The 19,680-nt window shown below is 42.0% G+C and overlaps 1 protein-coding gene across 1 annotated transcript; it reads right to left on the bottom strand.

Annotated features, from left to right (window-relative positions):
• Positions 1-2,566: 2,566 nt before the first annotated feature.
• On the bottom strand, positions 2,567-5,505 carry LOC119528973 (coiled-coil domain-containing protein 121-like). The gene is given in 2 exon segments (XM_037829127.1): positions 2,567-5,042; positions 5,044-5,505. Coding segments are annotated over 2 exon segments (1,203 nt in total). The 5' UTR covers positions 5,325-5,505; the 3' UTR covers positions 2,567-4,120.
• Between the last annotated feature and the right edge of the window lie 14,175 nt (positions 5,506-19,680).

The following is a 19,680-nucleotide window of genomic DNA, read 5'->3' as shown; positions in this document are numbered from 1 at the left end:
CTAACTCTTTCCCTTTTGAGATTCTCAAAGTCTTCATTCATCACTCTTCTGATATCCTTCATTTCTTTCTCCATGTTTTCCCTTATCTCCTTGAGCATATTGAGGATCATGTTTTTTAAAAGTCTTTGTCCACTGTTTCCAAAGTCTGGTCTTCTTTGTTGATGACATCTGGATTTTTATTTTGTTCCTTTTGATGGACCAACACTTCCTGATTCTTTGTTTTGTAATCATTTGTTGCACACTATACATTTTAAAATTTTAAATTGTTAACTCTGGGATTTAGTCCTTGGACTGTCTGTTCCTTAAATTTGTATCCAGCTAGTGATAAGGTAGAGATTTTCCCTGAGTACCAGGAGCTAACAAAATAAACCAAAGACAAAAACATCTTTCACAGCCTTTGCAAACTGGTTCTGTATGGTCTGGAGCTCTCCTTCAGAGTTAACCCACCTACCAAGAAGATCAGCCCAAGGCAAATATGAAGTGCCATGGTCTTCTCCATCTTTTTGAGATTTCATCCTGTCCCAGGCTTGTGCTTGTTCATGGCTTTAGGCATTCTGTTTACCGAAAGTCAAATGCCCCCTCTACCTCCTATGAAGTAGAGCTTTTCATCCTCCTGGATGTTCCATTGTATGATTTAAAGCAGACAATCCTTTGTCCCAAACCACTTTGACTTAATTGTTTCTTACACTGCTTTAGCTGTCTGCTACCTGCTTCTGCATGCAAGGAAAGTTATCAGAGGGTGAGACAGAGAGTAGTTTCCTGGTTCAGTCTTTTGGGCTACCACTCAATAGACTGAGTGACATATAGGCATCCCGGTGTATGCACAGGGGTTACTGTATCCCTCCGGAACAGGGCCAGGTACCTGCAGTGGAAATGCAGACTTGCTCCTCACCATGACAGGAGCTTTTTTCTGCTGCTTTTTATTTTTATTTATTTTTGGTTTTTATTTTAAATTCAGTTTTACTGAGTTATATTCACATACCATACAATCACCCACAGTGTACAATCAACTGTTCATAGTACCATCATATAGTTGTGCAATCATCACCCCAATCCATTTTTGAACATTTTCCTTACACCAAAAAGAATAAAACTCAGAATAAAAATAAAAGTTAAATAGAACACCCAAAGCATTCCATTCCCCCATCCCACCCTATTTTTCATTTAGTTTTTTAGCTGTTTTTTAATTTTAAATTCAGTTTTATTGAGATACATTCACATACCCTACAATCATTCACGGTGTACAATCAGCTGTTCACAGTACCACCATATAGTTGTGCATGCATCACCCCCAATCAATTTTGAACATTTTCCATACTCCAAAAAAATAAAATAAGAATAAAAATAAAAGTACAAAAGAACCCCCATCCCACCCTATTTTCCATTTAATTTTTGTCCCCGTTTTTCTACTCATCCATCCACTGGATAAAGGAAGTGTGAACCTCAAGGTTTTCACAATCACACCCTACTGCTTTTTAAAACTGTGTTTTCTTGATTGGCATCTGCCAAATAACTGCTACTCTTTAACTGTTTTCTGGGGTTTTCTGTTAGTTTTTGCTAGTTGTTCAAAGATTCTGCAGAGGAACAAAACCTGGAGTGTCTTATGCCACCATCATTGTCGACCAAAAATTGTCATAATTCTTTGTAACAGTTTGTTTGATTTCAGTCTTATTTTCACATTCACTGAACTCTTTGGGGAAAATATTGCACAAAAAACACATGGCAGTTATATTGTTCAAAAAGCCAAGGAGGAGACAAGGTATCTGAATATCAAAGGACAGAATTTAAACCCTTTGTAAGATCTTTACAAGAGATCTGAGATATTACAATCTAAGGTTAACCACTTTCAAATCAAAGCAAACTTCTTGGCAAAGTTATGGGGCTATGCTGTTACTTTGTCTTGTGGATTTGGTGTCACATAGTAAGACATCACTGCAGAGCTCCCAGTACAGGAGAGGTTTGCACCACGTGCTCAGAGAGGCTTCTCAAGAAAGAGGGCTTTGATCTGACAGGTGATTCAGTAAATTCATTCCCAGATAGAATTTCCCAATATATCTGTAGTCAGCTTCTAAAGCTTCTTAAATGCTGCATGCCCACATCATCAAGTAACTTCCAATATGTCTCTTGAAAGGATAGGCAAATGTTAGAGAGACTGATATAAATGGATATTTTGCACTACTGATGTCAAGCAGGAAAGGAACATCTGAACATTTTGAGTTCATTATAGTTAAGATATTTATACATTGATGAGGTGAGGAAACTTGGAATTACAGTTCTATGGTTTTCCCCACTTCTTTCCAATCTACTCTTTAAAAACATTATATTAAGGTCAGTATCAGAATCATAGAGTGATTATGCTGTATATGTCTAATCATCCTTAAGATATATTAATTTAAAAAATATTTAATTAGTTCAACCAAACTAATAAATTGTGTCAAATTTCATACAATGGTCAGATGTCCATCTTTGACATGAAATAAACTAGATGTTTAGTTATTTTAATTAAATAAGCTTTATGCATTGTGTAGCTCTTTTTTTTTTTTTTTTTTTTTTTTTTTTTTCAGTTTAAGTTCAGTCTTTATTTTCAGCTCAGGAATTGAGGTAATTATGTCAAGGTACCTGCATGTGCTCTAAAGTCCTGCAGTTTTATTATTTGTGTACTATTACAAGATATGCAGAGGTGGTAACAGAAGTGTGATGAAGTAGAAAATACATTGGAATAGTAATGTAAAAAATCAATGGATAAATTACAATCCTAAGTAGGTTTTTATTGTTTAATAACACTTTAATAGCATTAAAAAAGTACATATTTAGCAAGAAAAATTGTTAAGCTAGCGGCACATTGAGGGAAGGCCCTTTTCCTTAATCCAATTTTTTTAGTGACTTCATCTTACACATTAAAGACTGAAAATTTGGGAAAAACTTTTTGAATTTTTTCATGACTTACAATTTGTGGAAAACAAAGTTGATTATATTTTCTCATAGAGGAGTCATGTTAAAATGGGTTATATTCCTGAACTAGGATTCAACATTCAAGTAAATCATTGGTTAACCATCAATGTCATAAATGCTAAAAAAATACAGCCACCCTGAAAGCTTAAACTAATTTAAAATACTATTTCCAGTTCTACACAATGGGCATACCTATATGCACACATTGATTACAAAAGGTATTTTCATGTATTATAAAGTGCACATGTAAGAAAATGTAATAAATGACGTAAAACTAAGTATTTGCTATCATTAACATTAAATAATTTTACTTATCCTGAAATTTAGAATGCTGTTAAGAAAATAGGGTGACAGTGGATGGCACAAGGCTCCTAAAAAAGTTGTCCAAATACTTAACTTTCTTTTGATACATTTTCCTGAAACAAGCAGAGGCATTCAGTAACCCACTGATGCTCCAGGTGTTTCTTCACAAAATGTTTTCAAAAGAAATAGTTGACCTAGTATGTGTCCCCTTCAACTTTTCAATTTATGCAAAGGTAAAATGTCCAAGGTCATTCTGCCCAGCACTTATTGGATTGCTATTATCAGAGTACTTTTCACTTCATGAGAAAACTAGAAGGATCTAGCTGGTCACTGGCACCAACTTTAAAAAAGAGCTTAAGCACACCTTTGTCTTTGGTGAGTTGGCCAACAGGAATGAGAATACATCGATACTGGGTTATTTGCAAAGCAGAAAGCACTATTCAAAGTCCATTAGAAATGCTATCCTTACAGCTAAGGCTCAAGAAAGAAATTTAACTTAGCTAAATGAAATGAATCACACATCTGTTTTCCTCTTAGCCTCTTCAAGTTGGCTTTCTTGAGTTAGTTTGAAGTATGGGTATTTAGCAAGTGGCTGGTATCAGGTTAGGATCAGGTATTAGGTTAACTGGAGGTTTGTGGAACATCATTAGCAAGAGCTAATTAAAGGAAGAGGGAGTTAAGGGACACTGGTCACACAAACATCAAGAAGTACTGCTAAAAATAAGCACCCAATCCTTCACACCTACACACCACGAGGGATAGATATGTTAACCATAGGAATGAAATCCAAAAACCTTCCCAGCCTGGTTAGTTTAACACCTAAGAACTTGCTCCAGCGCTTATTTAATCAGTGTTAGTTTAGGAATTATTTTGGGTTAATCTTTGCAGTACCCTGTCCATTTAGGCACCAATTATGCCTTCTATGCATTCGTTGCCTCCCCCGGATTAAACCCTCCAGATACCACTGTTCCTGCTGCAGCTGCTGCTTCCTATTTTTTAACTGGCTTTGAGAAGCCTCCAATTCCTGACATTGATGAAGGAGCTGCAGTCTTTCCTTCTGTAACTGGTCATTCTCTCTGTTAATGCCACGGTAGAACTCAAGAGTATACTGCTTTGTTGTCCATTCCAAGGCCTGACTTTTCCTCTTAATCTCCCTTTTATTTTTCTTTCCCAACTCCCTCATGTCTGGCTCACTCAATTGTTTGTCCAGTAATGCTTTTTCTTGGAGCAACTGGGTCTTTGTTTCCTCTATCTTTGCTGCTGCCTCAGTTTGGGCTTTCTTTTTTGCGTTCTGCAATGTCTGCACTTCCGCCTGCTGTTTTTCCTTTGTTATCGAAATGTTCCTCATTGCCTTCAACTGCTGCTTCAGATTGAATTGGATCTTTTCCTTCTGCAAGAGCTCGGCTTTAAGCACTGAAATTCGTTTTGCATATTTGGACGCTGATTCTTGCCTACGTTGTTCAATCTCCCCGCTTTTTTGTAAAAAGTTGTTCCACAGCTTCTCAGGTTGCCTTTTAAATTCTTCAGTTTTGTTGGCCAGGTATTCCAGAAAGAATTTGTTTTCAGCCTGGACAACTGTCTTTTCAGTGCGTAGATGCATGTTATCCTCCAGGAGCTGTTCCTGCTGGATTTGAGTCTGTATCATTTGCTCCTTCAACTCCTTCACTGCCACCAGTGTCTTCTCTTTAAGCGTCATCTCGGGCTTTATTACATTCTCTTCCTTGAAAAAACCATTTATTAGACCAAGATAAGGTCTTGAAGAAGGCCTTCTGGGGCTCTCAGCAAACTTCACTGACGGCGATTGCCGAGGGGCGAGCGCTAGTGTCAGGGGCTTGCGACAGGTCGGGACAGCATCCAAGTGTGGAAAGTTTTCGCAGTTTCTCTGTTCTGTGTTCAGCGCGTCTCGGCGCTTCCCAGCGACCCCAGGAGTCGCTTCCCGCCCCAATCTGGGCCCGTCCGGCCTTCAGTTCTTTAACCTCCTCGGCTCCCGAAAAAGCCCTGGCAGCCAGTCCTCCCGCGGCTCTGCTCCCCGCTTCTTGGGGGCCGAAAGTAAAACTCACTCTCCTCATTTTCCTACTGCGGGAGCCTTGCCCTCGTGCTCCCGTCTCCTCTCGCCCTCCTGGGGACCAGGACTCTCCCCCTTTTCCTGGCTCCCTTCGGCACTCCTCTTGGTTGCCTAGCGTCCCCACTTCCCCGCCACTGTCACCAGTTGGTCCCCAGGCCGGCACCGGGAGAAGCACGGGGGCCCCACCGGTTCACCCCCTCCGCTTTCGGGCACATTCGTCTCTATGTGTGTAGCTCTTTTATGTGCATACTATAAAACCTCTCCTGTAGCAGAATCCCTTATGAGAGAGGACTAATAATTTTCATTTCACATTGGTGTCTGGCCTCACTAATTTGCAGTCTAAGTAAACCTTATATGGTATAAAATCAGACTTTCCAAGGCAATAAAACTGCTATCCAAACATGAGTAAATGGAGAATCAAAGTATTAATATTAAACAGAATCTTAAAAATTATTTAATTCATTAGGCCACAATCTCTTTTGGTTTTAGGGACTGAAACTCTGATGAAAACTATGCATCTCTTCCCTAGAAAAATATATACACTTTTGCTGATAATTTTAGGTGTTCCTGGATCTCTTGACGCCCATTGTCAGGCTCCAGGTTAGAATCTCTGACATAATTCAATACCTTCATTTTATAGTTGGAATTGAGATTAATGGGGGCTCTGTGACTTGCTCATGGCTGCAGAGTGAGGTAGGGTAGTGAGAATCCACTAGCTGCAATATTATTTCTTCTCTCATTTTGATATGAAACTTTTAAACAGAGTTCACCTCACTTAGGTGATTTATATGAGAAGCTCCATTGGCCTACATGTGTCTTCCCAAGCAGCCTCTCATAGTGCCTCAAAGTGCCACATTTGGAGGCTTCTGGTAGCATATTTCTATTAACTTGGAGAAGACATTAAGCTTTGCCTCCATTTCAATGCCGGGTAAAGGCAAACTGGAGAGTGTGACACAGGTCCCCAGCCCAAACTCTCCTTCTCTCATGCTGAATTCTCCTTTGGGGCTCCTGGTGGCCTTACGTGCCATTGACCTGTACTTCTGTATGACTGTGCTTACTTCTTCTCCAATGTCCAGCTCTGCAGACCAAGGGGAAGGAGCTTGGGAAATCTAGTGTTTAAAAAAAGGCTGTGGGGGGTGGGGGAGGTGGAAGTTTGGCAGCAAACTCCCTTCAGCAGGATGATGGTGGAATTTTCCAAACTTCATTTGCTTTGAGTATTTTTTGCAGTTAGAAGTGAGTGTTCTGGAAATGTTTTACAGTGCAACAGTAAACAACCAGATTCCCGACATTGTTGAAATGTATTTTAAAATCCCCCAATGTATGAGTCTCATGAAATTAACTTGGAGAAACTGCATATTCTGGATAAGGGTTGGGTTAAAGCCAACAAGGAAGCACAGACTGATATTCCAGGAAAGAGGGCGATTTCCTTGTGAACATATTTGCTCTCAAGCAAATCACAAATCAAAATATAGCAATATTGCATTAAATATAACACGTACTTTTTGTGATTGCTTGAAAAAAATATATGTACTTTTCTGAATGAATGTCTTTTGCAAATTTAACTTATTCTGGTGATAAAGATAATAGTTATTATAGAAAATCTGGAAAATATAAAAGAAAGACAATAAAATTTCCTATAATTCCGGCAAGCAGAGATAACAAGTTCTAACAATTTGATGCATGTATTTTCAGTCTTTTTTCTGTGAGTGTACATTTAGGCACACACACATACATACATACACACACATATATATACATACACAGTATATTTGTACATATCCATTTACATCAAAGTAGTGTCATGTTTTATTTGAAGAGCTGTATATTGATATTTTCAATAATATTGCAGTATAAGTATTTTTAAGTTATCAAACTTTTTTTGAAAATAATTTCTAATGTTTACTTAGATTCTATCATATACCCATGCTAACATTTATTTAACCATGACTCTATAGTGTTGGAAATCCAGGGTGTTTTCAATTTCCCCCATTGAATATCCTTGTATGTGGATCTTTGGGTGCATCTCTATTTCTTTAGAACAATTCCCAGAAGCAGAATATTTTTAGGTTTCTGCTACATATTATTAAATTTCCTATGTAAAATTGTACCAGTTTACACTCCTTGCTGCAGTACCTGCAAGTGCCCCTTTTCCCTATTCTTTTGTTAATATTGGATGATTGAAAATATTTGATAGGCTAAATATGATATCCTATTTTAGTTTGCATTACTTTGAATATTCTTAGAGGTTGAATGTTTCTTCATATATTTATAAGCTATTTGTATTTCTTCTAATGTATTTCTTTTTCTAGTAAGAGAGTCATCTTTTGCAAATCGATTTGTAGGAATTTCTTGATATATTTTGAATATAATACCCATGTTATGGGTATTGAAAATATTTTCCATGTTTGTCATTTTCCTCAGCTTGGGATGGTGGGGTTTTCTTTTTTCCTTTAACATATCATGAAATGTGACCTGAGCCCTCAGGGTGATACAAGCTGAACAGCTTCACAATTAGGGCAGGCCTTAAGTTTATCTGATCTGGTGGACAGAGGGTTCTGGAAGTTAAAGATGCAGTTTTAGAGTTGAAGTTCTTCAGCTACTCTGGTTTCTCCCAGATATCCCCTTTCCATTTGCTAAGATTATACATTTTCCCAATCAACACACAGATGTTAGTTTCAAAAATGGGTTACAACACACAATCTGGCTGCTGCAGTTAGGCAAGGCACCTGATTAACTAACTTGGGGCAGTCATGGAGGGCTGGTTACTGTCAGAAAGGGCTTAATTATACTTTTAGTCCCTTTCCTCTATCTGCCTTAGCTAGGCAACCTTGCCCTGAGGCTCTCTCCTTCTTTCCATCATTGCGCTTTACTGAAAGGCTGTAAGACCTAACAATTCTCCTTTGGCAGGTGCATGGTTCAATGACTACCTACTTCTTACCCTGTTTGCTTTAACACAACTATTTTCTTTGTTGGTCTATAACTGGAAAATTCGCTTCCCTATGAAAATTTGATTTCAAAGAAGAGAAACCAATTCAATGCTAGCAAAAGCAGAGGATTTATGATGTCTCCAAGGGTGTCTTACTGGACAAAAGGGAGGGAGTGTACCTAGAGCTGAAGAATATCAGTCAAGAAACTAAAATGTTGTTGGGAACTCAAGAAATGGGCCCCCTCTATATCCCATGTCTGCTAGTCAGTTCAGGTCTGCCATTTTTCTTTCTCAGTGGACTGGTTTTCAGTTTTTTTCTTCCTGGGTGGACTTTCCTTGGCATTTAAGTCTCTGATAGTCTGGAGATGGCTGCTTATGTTTCCCAGTTTAACATTTAGATCCACAGAAATATTGAATTTCCTTCTCTGAATCCCAAGTTAAAATTTTTAGCGTAAGAAGTTTGTCCCAGTTTCCATCAGGTGCTCACCTGTGATGCAATGAATTGAGGACAGGGTGCAGGTTCACACTGGACAAACGGCTGCCTGGAGCCCACTACTGGGATGGAAGGGGGGGTTATTTAAAGGGATAGTTGAAACATTCCCAGATACTGCATTTCAACTGTGTTTTTAAAAGCATGTTCCATAATCTTCTGTCACAGATTTAACGTTAAGTACAAAAAGATTGAAAAAATAAACTAAAACTATCCATTTTAAGAATATCATCTGTAAACCAAGTAAGAACTGTTTTGTTCTAATAGTATGTGAAATAACAATAATTTTAAAAATTTAAAAATTAATGTGCATCCTATAGTATTTGTGGCAGAAAATAAAGTATTTGCAAAGTCCTCTTGAGGGACTGGGGGAAAATGTGGAAATATTAAACTTCCCCACCTCGGGAATTCCTGATATTCTCACAAGCATTAGGGACTCTCAATTTAATAAGTTAAGCCCTTGATCCTGGGACCTGCCCTTATGAAACTTATCCCTGCAAAGGAGAAGCTAAGCCTACTTATAACCTCTTTTGTTGCTCAGATGTGGCCTCTCTTTCAGCCAATTCTGCAAATAAACTCACTACCCTCCCTGCTATGTGGGACATGACTTCCAGGGATGAGCCTGGCCATGGCATCATGGGATTGAGAATGTTTCCTTGACCAAAAGGGGGAAAAGAAATGAAACAAAATAAAGTTTCAGTGGCTAAGAGTTTCCAAATAGAGTCAAGAGGTCATTCTAGAGGTTATTCTTATGCATTATATAGATATTACTTTTTTAATTTCTAGTATATTAGAATAGCTAGAAGGAAATAACCTGAAACTATTGAACTGTAATCCAATGTACTGGATTCCTGATGATGACTGTATAACTATACAGCTTTTATCATGTGACCATGTGATTGTGAAAACCTTGTGACTGACACTCCCTTTATCCACTATATGGGCAGATGAATAATAAAATGAAGACAAAAAATAAATAAATAATGGAGAGTAAGGGGTATGGGTGTTTGGGGTGTTCTTTTTTATTTTTATTTTTATTTTTTTCTTGGAGCAATGAAAATGTTCTAAAATTGATTGTGGTGATGAATGCACAACTATATGATAATACTATGAACCACTGATAGCATACTCTGGAGGTATTATTTGTTGTGTGAATATATTTCAATAAAAATGAATTAAAATGTGAAAAAAAAAAAAGAATATCATCTGTAAGAAGCTGAATAGTAAAATTTAAGAGGAAACCTGAAAGTTTGGTTCCAGTTAAATTCAGTTTTTCTGCAGAGACACAGCTGGTGACATAATAAGCAGTAGGTCTATATAATTATGTCAAATGTAATATCAAACCTAAACTGCTGGAATAAGGCACCTGTAATTTTTCTAGTTAATCCTGTGGCATATTTTCCATTGTACATTATGTTAAAGTTGTTAAAAACTAAAAACCCAAACAAACAAAACATAATACTCCATGCTAGAACAAAACCCAAGTCCTTAAGATATAAACTTAATACTCTAAGTATGGTTTTGAAAATATAAATTAAATGTTAATATAATTGTATTCAGGAACCACTAAGACAACAGAACAGTATTATCTTATGGAGAAAGAGAAGGGTTTCCTCAAACTGTTCTTTCATAACTTTATCAAGAGTTTTGTTAAAAGAACAAAACTGAGGAGTCTTCTAGCTCCTTTGTCTAGACTTCCATTAAATCTGCTCTGGGATTTTTGAAATAGCATCTTTTTAACCTATCAGAGGACCAAAGCTTTTGAAGATTAACTAGACTTAATTAACAATAGACAAATGCCTTATTTTTACACCTTGATGAAGAGAACAGAGATAGAAGCTTGCTCAAGTCATCTTATAGGTTATCTCAAGTTTTCCCTATAGAGTGTCTTACGTAAATGTTCGTTGGATTAATAGTGCAGTTATGACATACTGGGATGCATATGTGGCACTACACTATAGTCTTTATATTTACATGGTATTATTTCAAGGAATCTCACCATTTAACAGGACAAAGTCAAGAGTAGGTAGGGAATCAGGTTTTATTATTCTGTTTCACAAAAATGTAAATAGAAATTTTTTGCTACAAGTAATGGGTATCAGGAAGGATATAACTGGAAACTTTTGCTTCCCTGCCTTTTAATAAATACATGGCTTTATAATAATAATAGCAATCACAATAAATACAATGTTCATAAAGGAACCCAATATCCCTTTTTGCCATTTATTTAAAAGCTACCAGTTAAGTGAATTTGATTTAAAAAGTAGGAAACATTTAAAAAATGTTTCATTCATCTCACTGTCACTAAATCTCATGAGAAAACACTAAATTTCAGACTAGTAACTAAAACTCCACCACCAGGGCTGCCACATATGGTTGTACAGTTTGTGCACTGCACAAACTGCCTATTGAGGGAGTGAGTGGAAGCTGAAATCCACCTGCCATGGAGTATGGCTTTGTCTGCTGAGAGTGGTGCATTGTTCTATCTTTTGCAAAGGCACTGAATAGGCTAGTGGCTCCCTAATTGTGGCTTACTTTCTGCATCGGGCATAAAAGAGGGGAGGGCATTTCTCTGCTCCCCATCCTCTCTATACCCTCCCTGTGGACATGCTTTATCTCAAAGTGCCAAGTGTGCTATAGTTAGCTTCATTTGTCATAACTACTTCACAGATGTTTTCCATGTAGCTTTCACTGGAATGATTTTCCTTCTTTTTTTTTTCAGAAAGAGGATGTTTGCCCCTGGATTGGTAGTGAGGATGACGGGAAGGGCTGCTACTTACAGATCACCAGGGACAGTTCTGGAATTCTAGGTGATACTGCGACAGATTCTTTGGTGTTCAGTGGAATAGCCTGGATCTGGCAGACTATCTTCAGCTGAAAGTACTTCCAACAGATGCAAAAAATACATTGCGGTTTATTTTCTTTGGTAGGGAGCATATGTGTTACCACTTGACCTGAAAACATAAAGAGATCCAATGTTAAATGTAATGCTGCCCATTCCAAGATAAATTTGTTTTCGGTACAGCAGGGGAAAGAAAAAACAGCAGACATATTGGTACAATTTTGCCTTTGCTCTCCGTGGGAGTCAGTGTCTTGAATGGATTTTTTATGCGGCTTCTTTGTGGTGGAAGTGTTGACTCTCAGGCGTCTTAGCGAAGGCTGATATGAGTGGCTTGTACTCAAATGAGACTACAGGGTCCAAAGCAGATTTATTAAATTTTGGAAAAGAGGGTTTAAGTATGTTTAAAATTTTTTTAACAGAACAAACCATATCAGGTTCTTTTGATCTAATTACAGCTGATAATTTAGTCTTCCATCTTTTTTTTTTTTTTTTAATACCCTTCTCAAAACATAGAGTCTGAAATGCCCTCTAATTAAAGTATCAATTTTATGGGCACTGATTTTAACCCCAATCCCTCTAAAACAAACAAACAAGCAAATCGAACAAACCTAATTACTCTACAAGTGGTATAAAAATTCTGGTGGCTTCCTGGAGTAACACTGAATAACAGATGTTAAATCTGATTCTTGCCATTTGTGAATACTGTTTGTTTAAATCTTTTGGTTTCCTCATACGACATTCTTCAATATTTTAGGAGCAAAGTTCAATTCCTATTGAAGACCAGCTGTCAGCCCACGCTCTCCAACCGAGAACACTTCTCTACAGCTTGAAGTGCACAATATACAGAGAAACAGAAAACCGTTCCCTTCCACCTTCTCCAACCCCCAAGAAATAGCACAATGATTAAGAACATGAGTTTTGGACTCTGATCGCCTTGAGTCTAGATTCTGCTACTCCATAGCTCCACCTTATTTTCTTCTCCACCTGTAAAATGAGGATAGTAATGGAACCTGTCGTTCAGGGCTGTTGCAAAGATTACATGAAATACTGCATGTGAAGCACCTGCCACAGTGACTGGGTGCATAGAAAGTCTTTAATACATGTTAGTGATTCTTATTGGCAGTTTTTCTAGATGCCTCGGTTAATCATCCACAGTATCAAGAGTTTAGACTACATGACCTTTGGCTAAAGTCTTCTTTGACAATTTCAAGGCTTTATTTTCAATCCTCTTCTTTGGAATGAGCCTAAAACCTTTCAGAGGGATGGTACTTCCTTTCTCTCTTTCTCTGGTTTTCTCTGATGTCTTGCACTTCTTTCTCCTACAAAACAAACCCAAGATGGGTGTGGTTCCTTTTAGTTACCTTCAGCAAGGTAGGAGGGAGGACTTTCTTGCTTATTTAAAACAAAATATTGGCTGGATCCAAAATACAAAGGGGCGGGAAGCCCCTTTCTCTTTTTCATGATGAAGGCAACGTATACTGAGTATATCCAGACTTCAAGGAGAGAACGAAGCTGAAACCCAGCTTTGGGTCTCATTTGTACTGAGGGGTTAAAGGATTGCCAGGTTCTTTTCAGAAGGGCCAGACAGGTAGTTTCCATACTCTGAAGTTAGTTAGAACCTCAACCCCACTAATGTACTCACTCTATGATAAGTTAGTAAGCAGCTCAGTCAATGTATTCAAAATCAGAACTCTTTTAAAACTCTAAAGCAGCTGGATCAAGTAAAAGTGCTACAATTCTGGGAAGCAGTGTCTTTTGAACTCCTGACAGGATAAAAAGGAGAACATGTTAAAGGGCTCTTTTTAAAGAACAAGCAGGGTAACCAAATGTCCCCTTTCCCAGGACTGCCTTGGTTTTAAGACTTGAAGGTCCCATATCCTGGGAAACCCCTCAGTCTTGTGCAAACTAAGACAGTTGGTCACCCTAAAACAAAAACTTGAATAAATTGGGATTGATAACATTAAAATTCAGTTAGACTTTTGTGTGAGACCAAGGGAAGAGATGTTTATTTGGTGCAGGATGTATATTTTCTGTAGTACACTAAATAATTTAACTTGTACAGTCAGTTTATTCAAACACCATAATTACATGGAACTTTGAATAGGAAGTGAGATCTGATAGGTTTGTACTGGTTAGTGCGAAACAGTGACACATCCCAAAGTAATCTGGACAGAGAATAGAAATATATATGCAGGGCCCCCCTGAAGAGCTGGGGAAAAATGCAGAAATGTTGGACTTCCCCACCTGGGTTGTTGCTGATGTTCTCACAAACATTGTGGACTGACGGTTTGGTATACTGAAACTTCTATCTTGGGGCTTGAGGTTAGAACCTTAAGCCCACTAATGTACTTGTTACTGCAAAGGAGAGGCTAAGCCTACTTATAATTGTGCCTAAGTCTCCCCCTGAGTCCCTCTTTGTTGCTCGGATGTGGCCTTCTCTCTCTCTAGCTAAGCCAATTTGGCAGGTGATCTCACTGTCTGCCCCCCTATATGGGACATGACTCCCAGGGGTGTAAATCTCCCTGGCAATGCAGGATATGACACCCAGGGATGAACCTGGACTTGGCATTGTGAGATTGAGAACATCTTCTTGACAAAAGGGGGAAGTGAAATGAAGCAAAATACAGTTTCAGTGGCTGAGAGATTTCAAATGGAGTCGAGAGGTCACTCTGGTGGGCATTCTTATGTACTATATAGATATCCCTTTTTAGGTTTTAGTGTATTGGAATAGCTAGAAGTAAATACCTGAAACTATCAAATTGCAACCCAGTAGCCTTGATTCTTGAAGACGATTGTATAACTATGTAGTCTATATGATTATAGTGTGATTATGAAAGCTTTGTGGATCACACTCCCTTTCTCCAGTGTTCAGAGGAATGAGTAGAAAAATGGGGACAAAAACTAAATGAAAAATAGGGTGGGATGGGGGGAATAATTTGAATGTTATTTTTTACTTTTATTTTTATTCTTTCTGGTGTAAGGAAAATGCTCAAAAATAGATTGGTGTGATGAATGCGCAACTATATGATGGTACTATGAACAGTTAATTGTACACCATGGATGATTGTATGGTATATGAATATATCTCAATAAAACTGTCTTAAAATAAAAAAACAAAACAAAACAAAAAATATTCAGTTGGAAAGGGCACTTTATAAGTTTACAGATTATGCATCTTTAATATAAATATAATAACATCATAAAAGTAGAAGAAGCATAATGACTAAATGCTGTCAGCAGAAGCTGTCTAGGCAAATCCTGGTAGTTATAGAGGTTTATTTGGTAGCACTTATTCTAATTGCAAATTTGATGCCTAGAAGGAAATAATTAGCTTTTACAAGTCTGGTTTTGAAAACTCAAACCTTGAAGTAACACCAAACATCCTAAAGGCCAAGAAAGGAGAAAGTTTCTAAAATAAGTTGCTTAACATTTTCAAATTTGGGAGGTCAAGGAAGGAGAAAGGGTGAGTTGCCCTTTTAGAAAGTAATGCTGGTGGCAGGGTGGGATGGAAACCAGGTGACTGGCCTCAAGGAGGGGTCACTATTGAGGGAAAAGACCAGCCACAGCCTGCTGCTGTGACATACTTGACAGGGAGTAGAAATAAAGCAATAAGACAGTAGCTAGGAAGTCAGCAAGATCAAGAGAAAAGTATTTGTTAAGGTAGAGGAAAATCCAGAATGCTGAAGACAGAGCAAAAGAAACTAGGGATAAGAGCTTACTTGGAGCTTGCTTCTAGTCTTACCTCACGATAAGAGCAAAGTACGTCTATCCTCCCGGTTTTAAGCATTGAAAATATCTGTTATTGACAGATAAATATCTGTTGTTGACAGATATTTAAATGTAAGGCGCTTGGCCAGAGTGCCCCGGATCCTCTCCTGTGACTAGCACATTCTTTAAGGCCTGGCTCAAGACACGGCTTCTTCATACACACTCTCCCACTCCCCTAATAGACTTTGTGCCCGAGCAAAGGGTCTGGACTCTGGGAGAAGGTCGGTGTACATGGAATGTTATCACAATCATATAATAGCAGCCAAAATGAAAATAGTTTAAGAATAAGAGAAATAGGATAAATTAAAAGCCCTAAATTGAAAAGATTTTGAGAAGTTGATAGATTAAGTTCATGACATTGAATAAATACCCAAGGCAATGCGGGACACTGATTACGTGCTTCAACTTGGCGGGCCTGGGCTGGGGGACCTGATCAGCCCCTGGGGAGGGTGGTGGGCACGGGCGACAGCGCCCTCCGCAGCCCCCCGGGCCTGGGAAAGTGAGGCCGGAGGCAGGCCCCATTTCCTCACCCAAAATAACACTGTTAGGGGAGGCTTGCCGGAGGGAACCGCCTTTTCCCCACCCCCTTATCTTGCCCGGACACTCCCCGTTGCCAGTGCAACTCCCATCACCACCAGTGCGCATACATTGTTGCCAGACACCGTTACCGGAGCAACTCTCGCCCCTTTTCAATCAACCTCCGCGCCCTCTCAGAACCAATCCAAGCCTTTAACCTCTACAGCTACCCCGCCCTCTAAACGCCCGATATAAGCTTGTACTCTCCCCTAATAAACTCTCTTGGTTTCTTCACCCTAAAAGAACCGTGTCCCGCCTGTTCCTTTCTCGCCGCCCTCCATACTTTGCACGCCTCCGCCGGGGACCTGGCCAAGTCCCCCGCCTCGCCCTCGCCTCCGGGAAAGAGCCCCCGCCGCCAGTACCCTCCAAGCAATCCTGAGAGCCTAGGATTTAGCAACCGGCCGCCACCCCCCCCCCAGACGAGTCAACTACGACCGCAACTGGCGCCCAACGTGGGGCCCCTGGAATTAAAAGTCCTCTCCACGCAGCAGTCCAGTAAAACCACCCGCTCGCCCGGACGCCTCTCCAGCTCCCCTTCTCCTCGCCTGCAAAGTAAGGGCCGCCTCTCCCTCGCCGCCCCGCGGAGCTGCCTCTCCCTCGCCGCTCCACGTCCGGAGCCGCCTCTCCCACGCCGCTCCGCGCCCAGGCCGCTCTTCCTTTCCCGCGTTAACCTAACTCTTACCCCCGACTACCTTTCGTCTTCTCTTCCTATGTCCCCCCGTTCCTCCTAACACTCTTCCTCCAGTAGCTTTCCCTCTTCCCCTCCATTACTTTGCTGTGGTCCTTTGTGTCTTTGTTTCTTTGTTTCGCGCAGTGTGCCTCTTTGCGACCGCCCCCCCCCAAACTGCTCTCGCTACTAGAGGCTCCTGCCTTCTATTCTCGCCGTCTCCTTCGGCCTCGCGACCACGGTTTACCTCATTTTATTTACTCAATAATCAACCCCCCTTTTTCTTTTCTCACTCTGCTATGGGTAATCGTCTATCTGCACGCCAAGCACCCCAAGTTCGTGCTCTGGCTGGTCTCCTAGACACACATCGCTGTAAGGTATCTGTCCGGCAGCTGCAAGTATACTGGGACCTCCTGCTGCCCTTTAACCCATGGCTCACCACTTGCCATCTTTGGGACCCTGTTACTTATGATCGCCTTATTGATCGGGTCACCAACGCCATGGAACATGAGAGCAAGTGCTTCCCTCCCGGCTTGCTCCCCACCTTAATAACCGTCCGCTCCTGCCTTCAAGGCTCCCTCCCCCCTGATCGAGGCCCCATTAAATCCAAGGAGGCCCTATCAACCCAGTCAACAGATTCAGACAGCGATACTAATGTAGACCACGATTCGGACACAGAGTCCTTAGTCGAGCAGATTAACAACGCGCTCGAAGTGACTCCCAAAAAACAAAATAACACTGAGCCTCGCCAAGATGGCGAACTTCCTCCTCCTCCTTCTTCTTCCATCGAGGGGAGGAAGTGCTCCGGCGATGACGTCAGCCCTAAGCTGGGCCGGAAACCGCAAGCGCTTTACCCCGCCCTTTCACAGGGCGGAGCTAGTCCACCATCTTATGCCTTAGCCACTCCCACCGCGCCGCCATCTTGCGACGCTTGGGGCCTCCCACTTCCGCCTCCCCCTCCGTAAAGCTCCCCCTCGGAGCCGCTACCGGCAGCTGCCGCCGCTCCTCCCACCCTGCCGACTAACAACCCCTGGCTGCCTTCTACACCTCAAGGCAACCCTTGGGGCAACGCTCCCCCTACCCCCACTCCCGCGCCAAGCCCTCTGCAAGCGCGTCCTCCTTTCTCTCGTGCTTTTCGCTGCTTTCCTCTTAACCTTACCCCCACACCACAGAAACCGTATGACTGGTATCCCATTGACTCTGATACTATCAAGCAGCTTCGCAGGGCCGTCAAGGAAGACGGGTTAAGTAGCCCATACGCTTCCCAAATACTGCAGGATCTCGCCATGGACTTTTACCTCCCCCAAGACTGGGCCTCGCTTGCCCATACCATCCTTAACCCCGGCCAGTTTGTTGATTGGCGTGCTCACTTCCAGGCAGAAGCAGCTAGGCAAAGAGAGCAAGACGCAGCCACTGGAGTCTATCATCACCCCGAAGCCTATCTAGGCACGGGAGCGTTTATAAATGCATCTGCCTATATTAATGCACCTGCCACCTTTTGGCCTATCCTTCGGGGAATCGCCTTGCGAGCGTTTGCCAACTGCTCTGCCTGTCGGCCTAATAAATTCACCAAGCTCTTCCAGGAGCCGAGTAAGCCTTTCGCCACCTTTGTCTCCAGAGTCGAAGAAACCTGCGCTCGAAAGCTCTCACCTTAGGACCCTGCATTATCCGCAAAATTGTCCAGCTTGTAAGGAAACAAACGGATGCTATTTTCTCCTCGTTCGTGCAAGTCCAGTACCAGCGACTCGCCACCTCTGACGCTCCCTACTCCGAGATGACAACCAACCCTCCGCGACCTCACCGCCACCGGTCAACCCGCCGACCGCGAGGCCCTTCTCGATCGCCTGAACATCGCACCAACCTCGAGCTCCAGCTTCTCTGAACCTCCAACTTTAAACCCCCCACCCTCGTCCATCCCGCAAGCAGCAAGGCCCCTGTCGAGCGCCCGGGCGCCACACCAACACCAAGCTCCAGCCTCGCTGAGCCACCGTCAACCCCTTTTTCCCCTCCCCGGCCTCCCCCTTCCCTCATCCCTTAGCGGGCCTCTCCGGTAAGCTTCTTCCTTTAATTAGAAAAGAAGGGGGAAATGCGGGACATTGATTACGTGCTTCAACTTGGCGGGCCTGGGCTGGGGGACCTGATCAGCCCCTGGGGAGGGTGGTGGGCACGGGCGACAGCGCCCTCCGCAGCCCCCCGGGCCTGGGAAAGTGAGGCCGGAGGCAGGCCCCATTTCCTCACCCAAAATAACACTGTTAGGGGAGGCTTGCCGGAGGGAACCGCCTTTTCCCCACCCCCTTATCTTGCCCGGACACTCCCCGTTGCCAGTGCAACTCCCATCACCACCAGTGCGCATACATTGTTGCCAGATACCGTTACCGGAGCAACTCTCGCCCCTTTTCAATCAACCTCCGCGCCCTCTCAGAACCAATCCAAGCCTTTAACCTCTACAGCTACCCCGCCCTCTAAACGCCCGATATAAGCTTGTACTCTCCCCTAATAAACTCTCTTGGTTTCTTCACCCTAAAAGAACCGTGTCCCGCCTGTTCCTTTCTCGCCGCCCTCCATACTTTGCACGCCTCCGCCGGGGACCTGGCCAAGTCCCCTGCCTCGCCCTCGCCTCCGGGAAAGAGCCCCTGCCGCCGGTACCCTCCAAGCAATCCTGAGAGCCTAGGATTTAGCAACCGGCCGCCACCCCCCCCCCCCCAGACGAGTCAACTACGACCGCAAGGCAAGAAAACTTCTAATAACCAGAGTCCCTTTCCCCCAAACTGAGATGATTGCTTTTGCTCCTGGAAAAACACTAACATTTGCAGGGCCTGGGACAAGAGTACAAATGGAGGCCCACATACCACATGCCTAAATATTTAAATATGGCACCTCCAGTCCCCTTCTCCTAACCTGGGATCTGTCCAGGATCTCTGTGGGCCCACAAGGATGGTCAAGCTCCGTCCACATCCCCCAGGCCTCGGGATGTGCAACCAGCAACTCCTTCTCACTACGGAAGACTGCTTTTAGCCCCCAAGCAAGCTTGAGGCTGTTTGTGCAGTACCTAGAGGTGTTCTAGAAGGGGGAGAGGGCATGCCCCCTGGCC

This window comes from Choloepus didactylus, chromosome 3 (assembly GCF_015220235.1).
Source record: "Choloepus didactylus isolate mChoDid1 chromosome 3, mChoDid1.pri, whole genome shotgun sequence".
NCBI lineage: Eukaryota > Metazoa > Chordata > Mammalia > Pilosa > Megalonychidae > Choloepus > Choloepus didactylus.
This window is presented reverse-complemented; position numbering and strand designations above follow the sequence as displayed.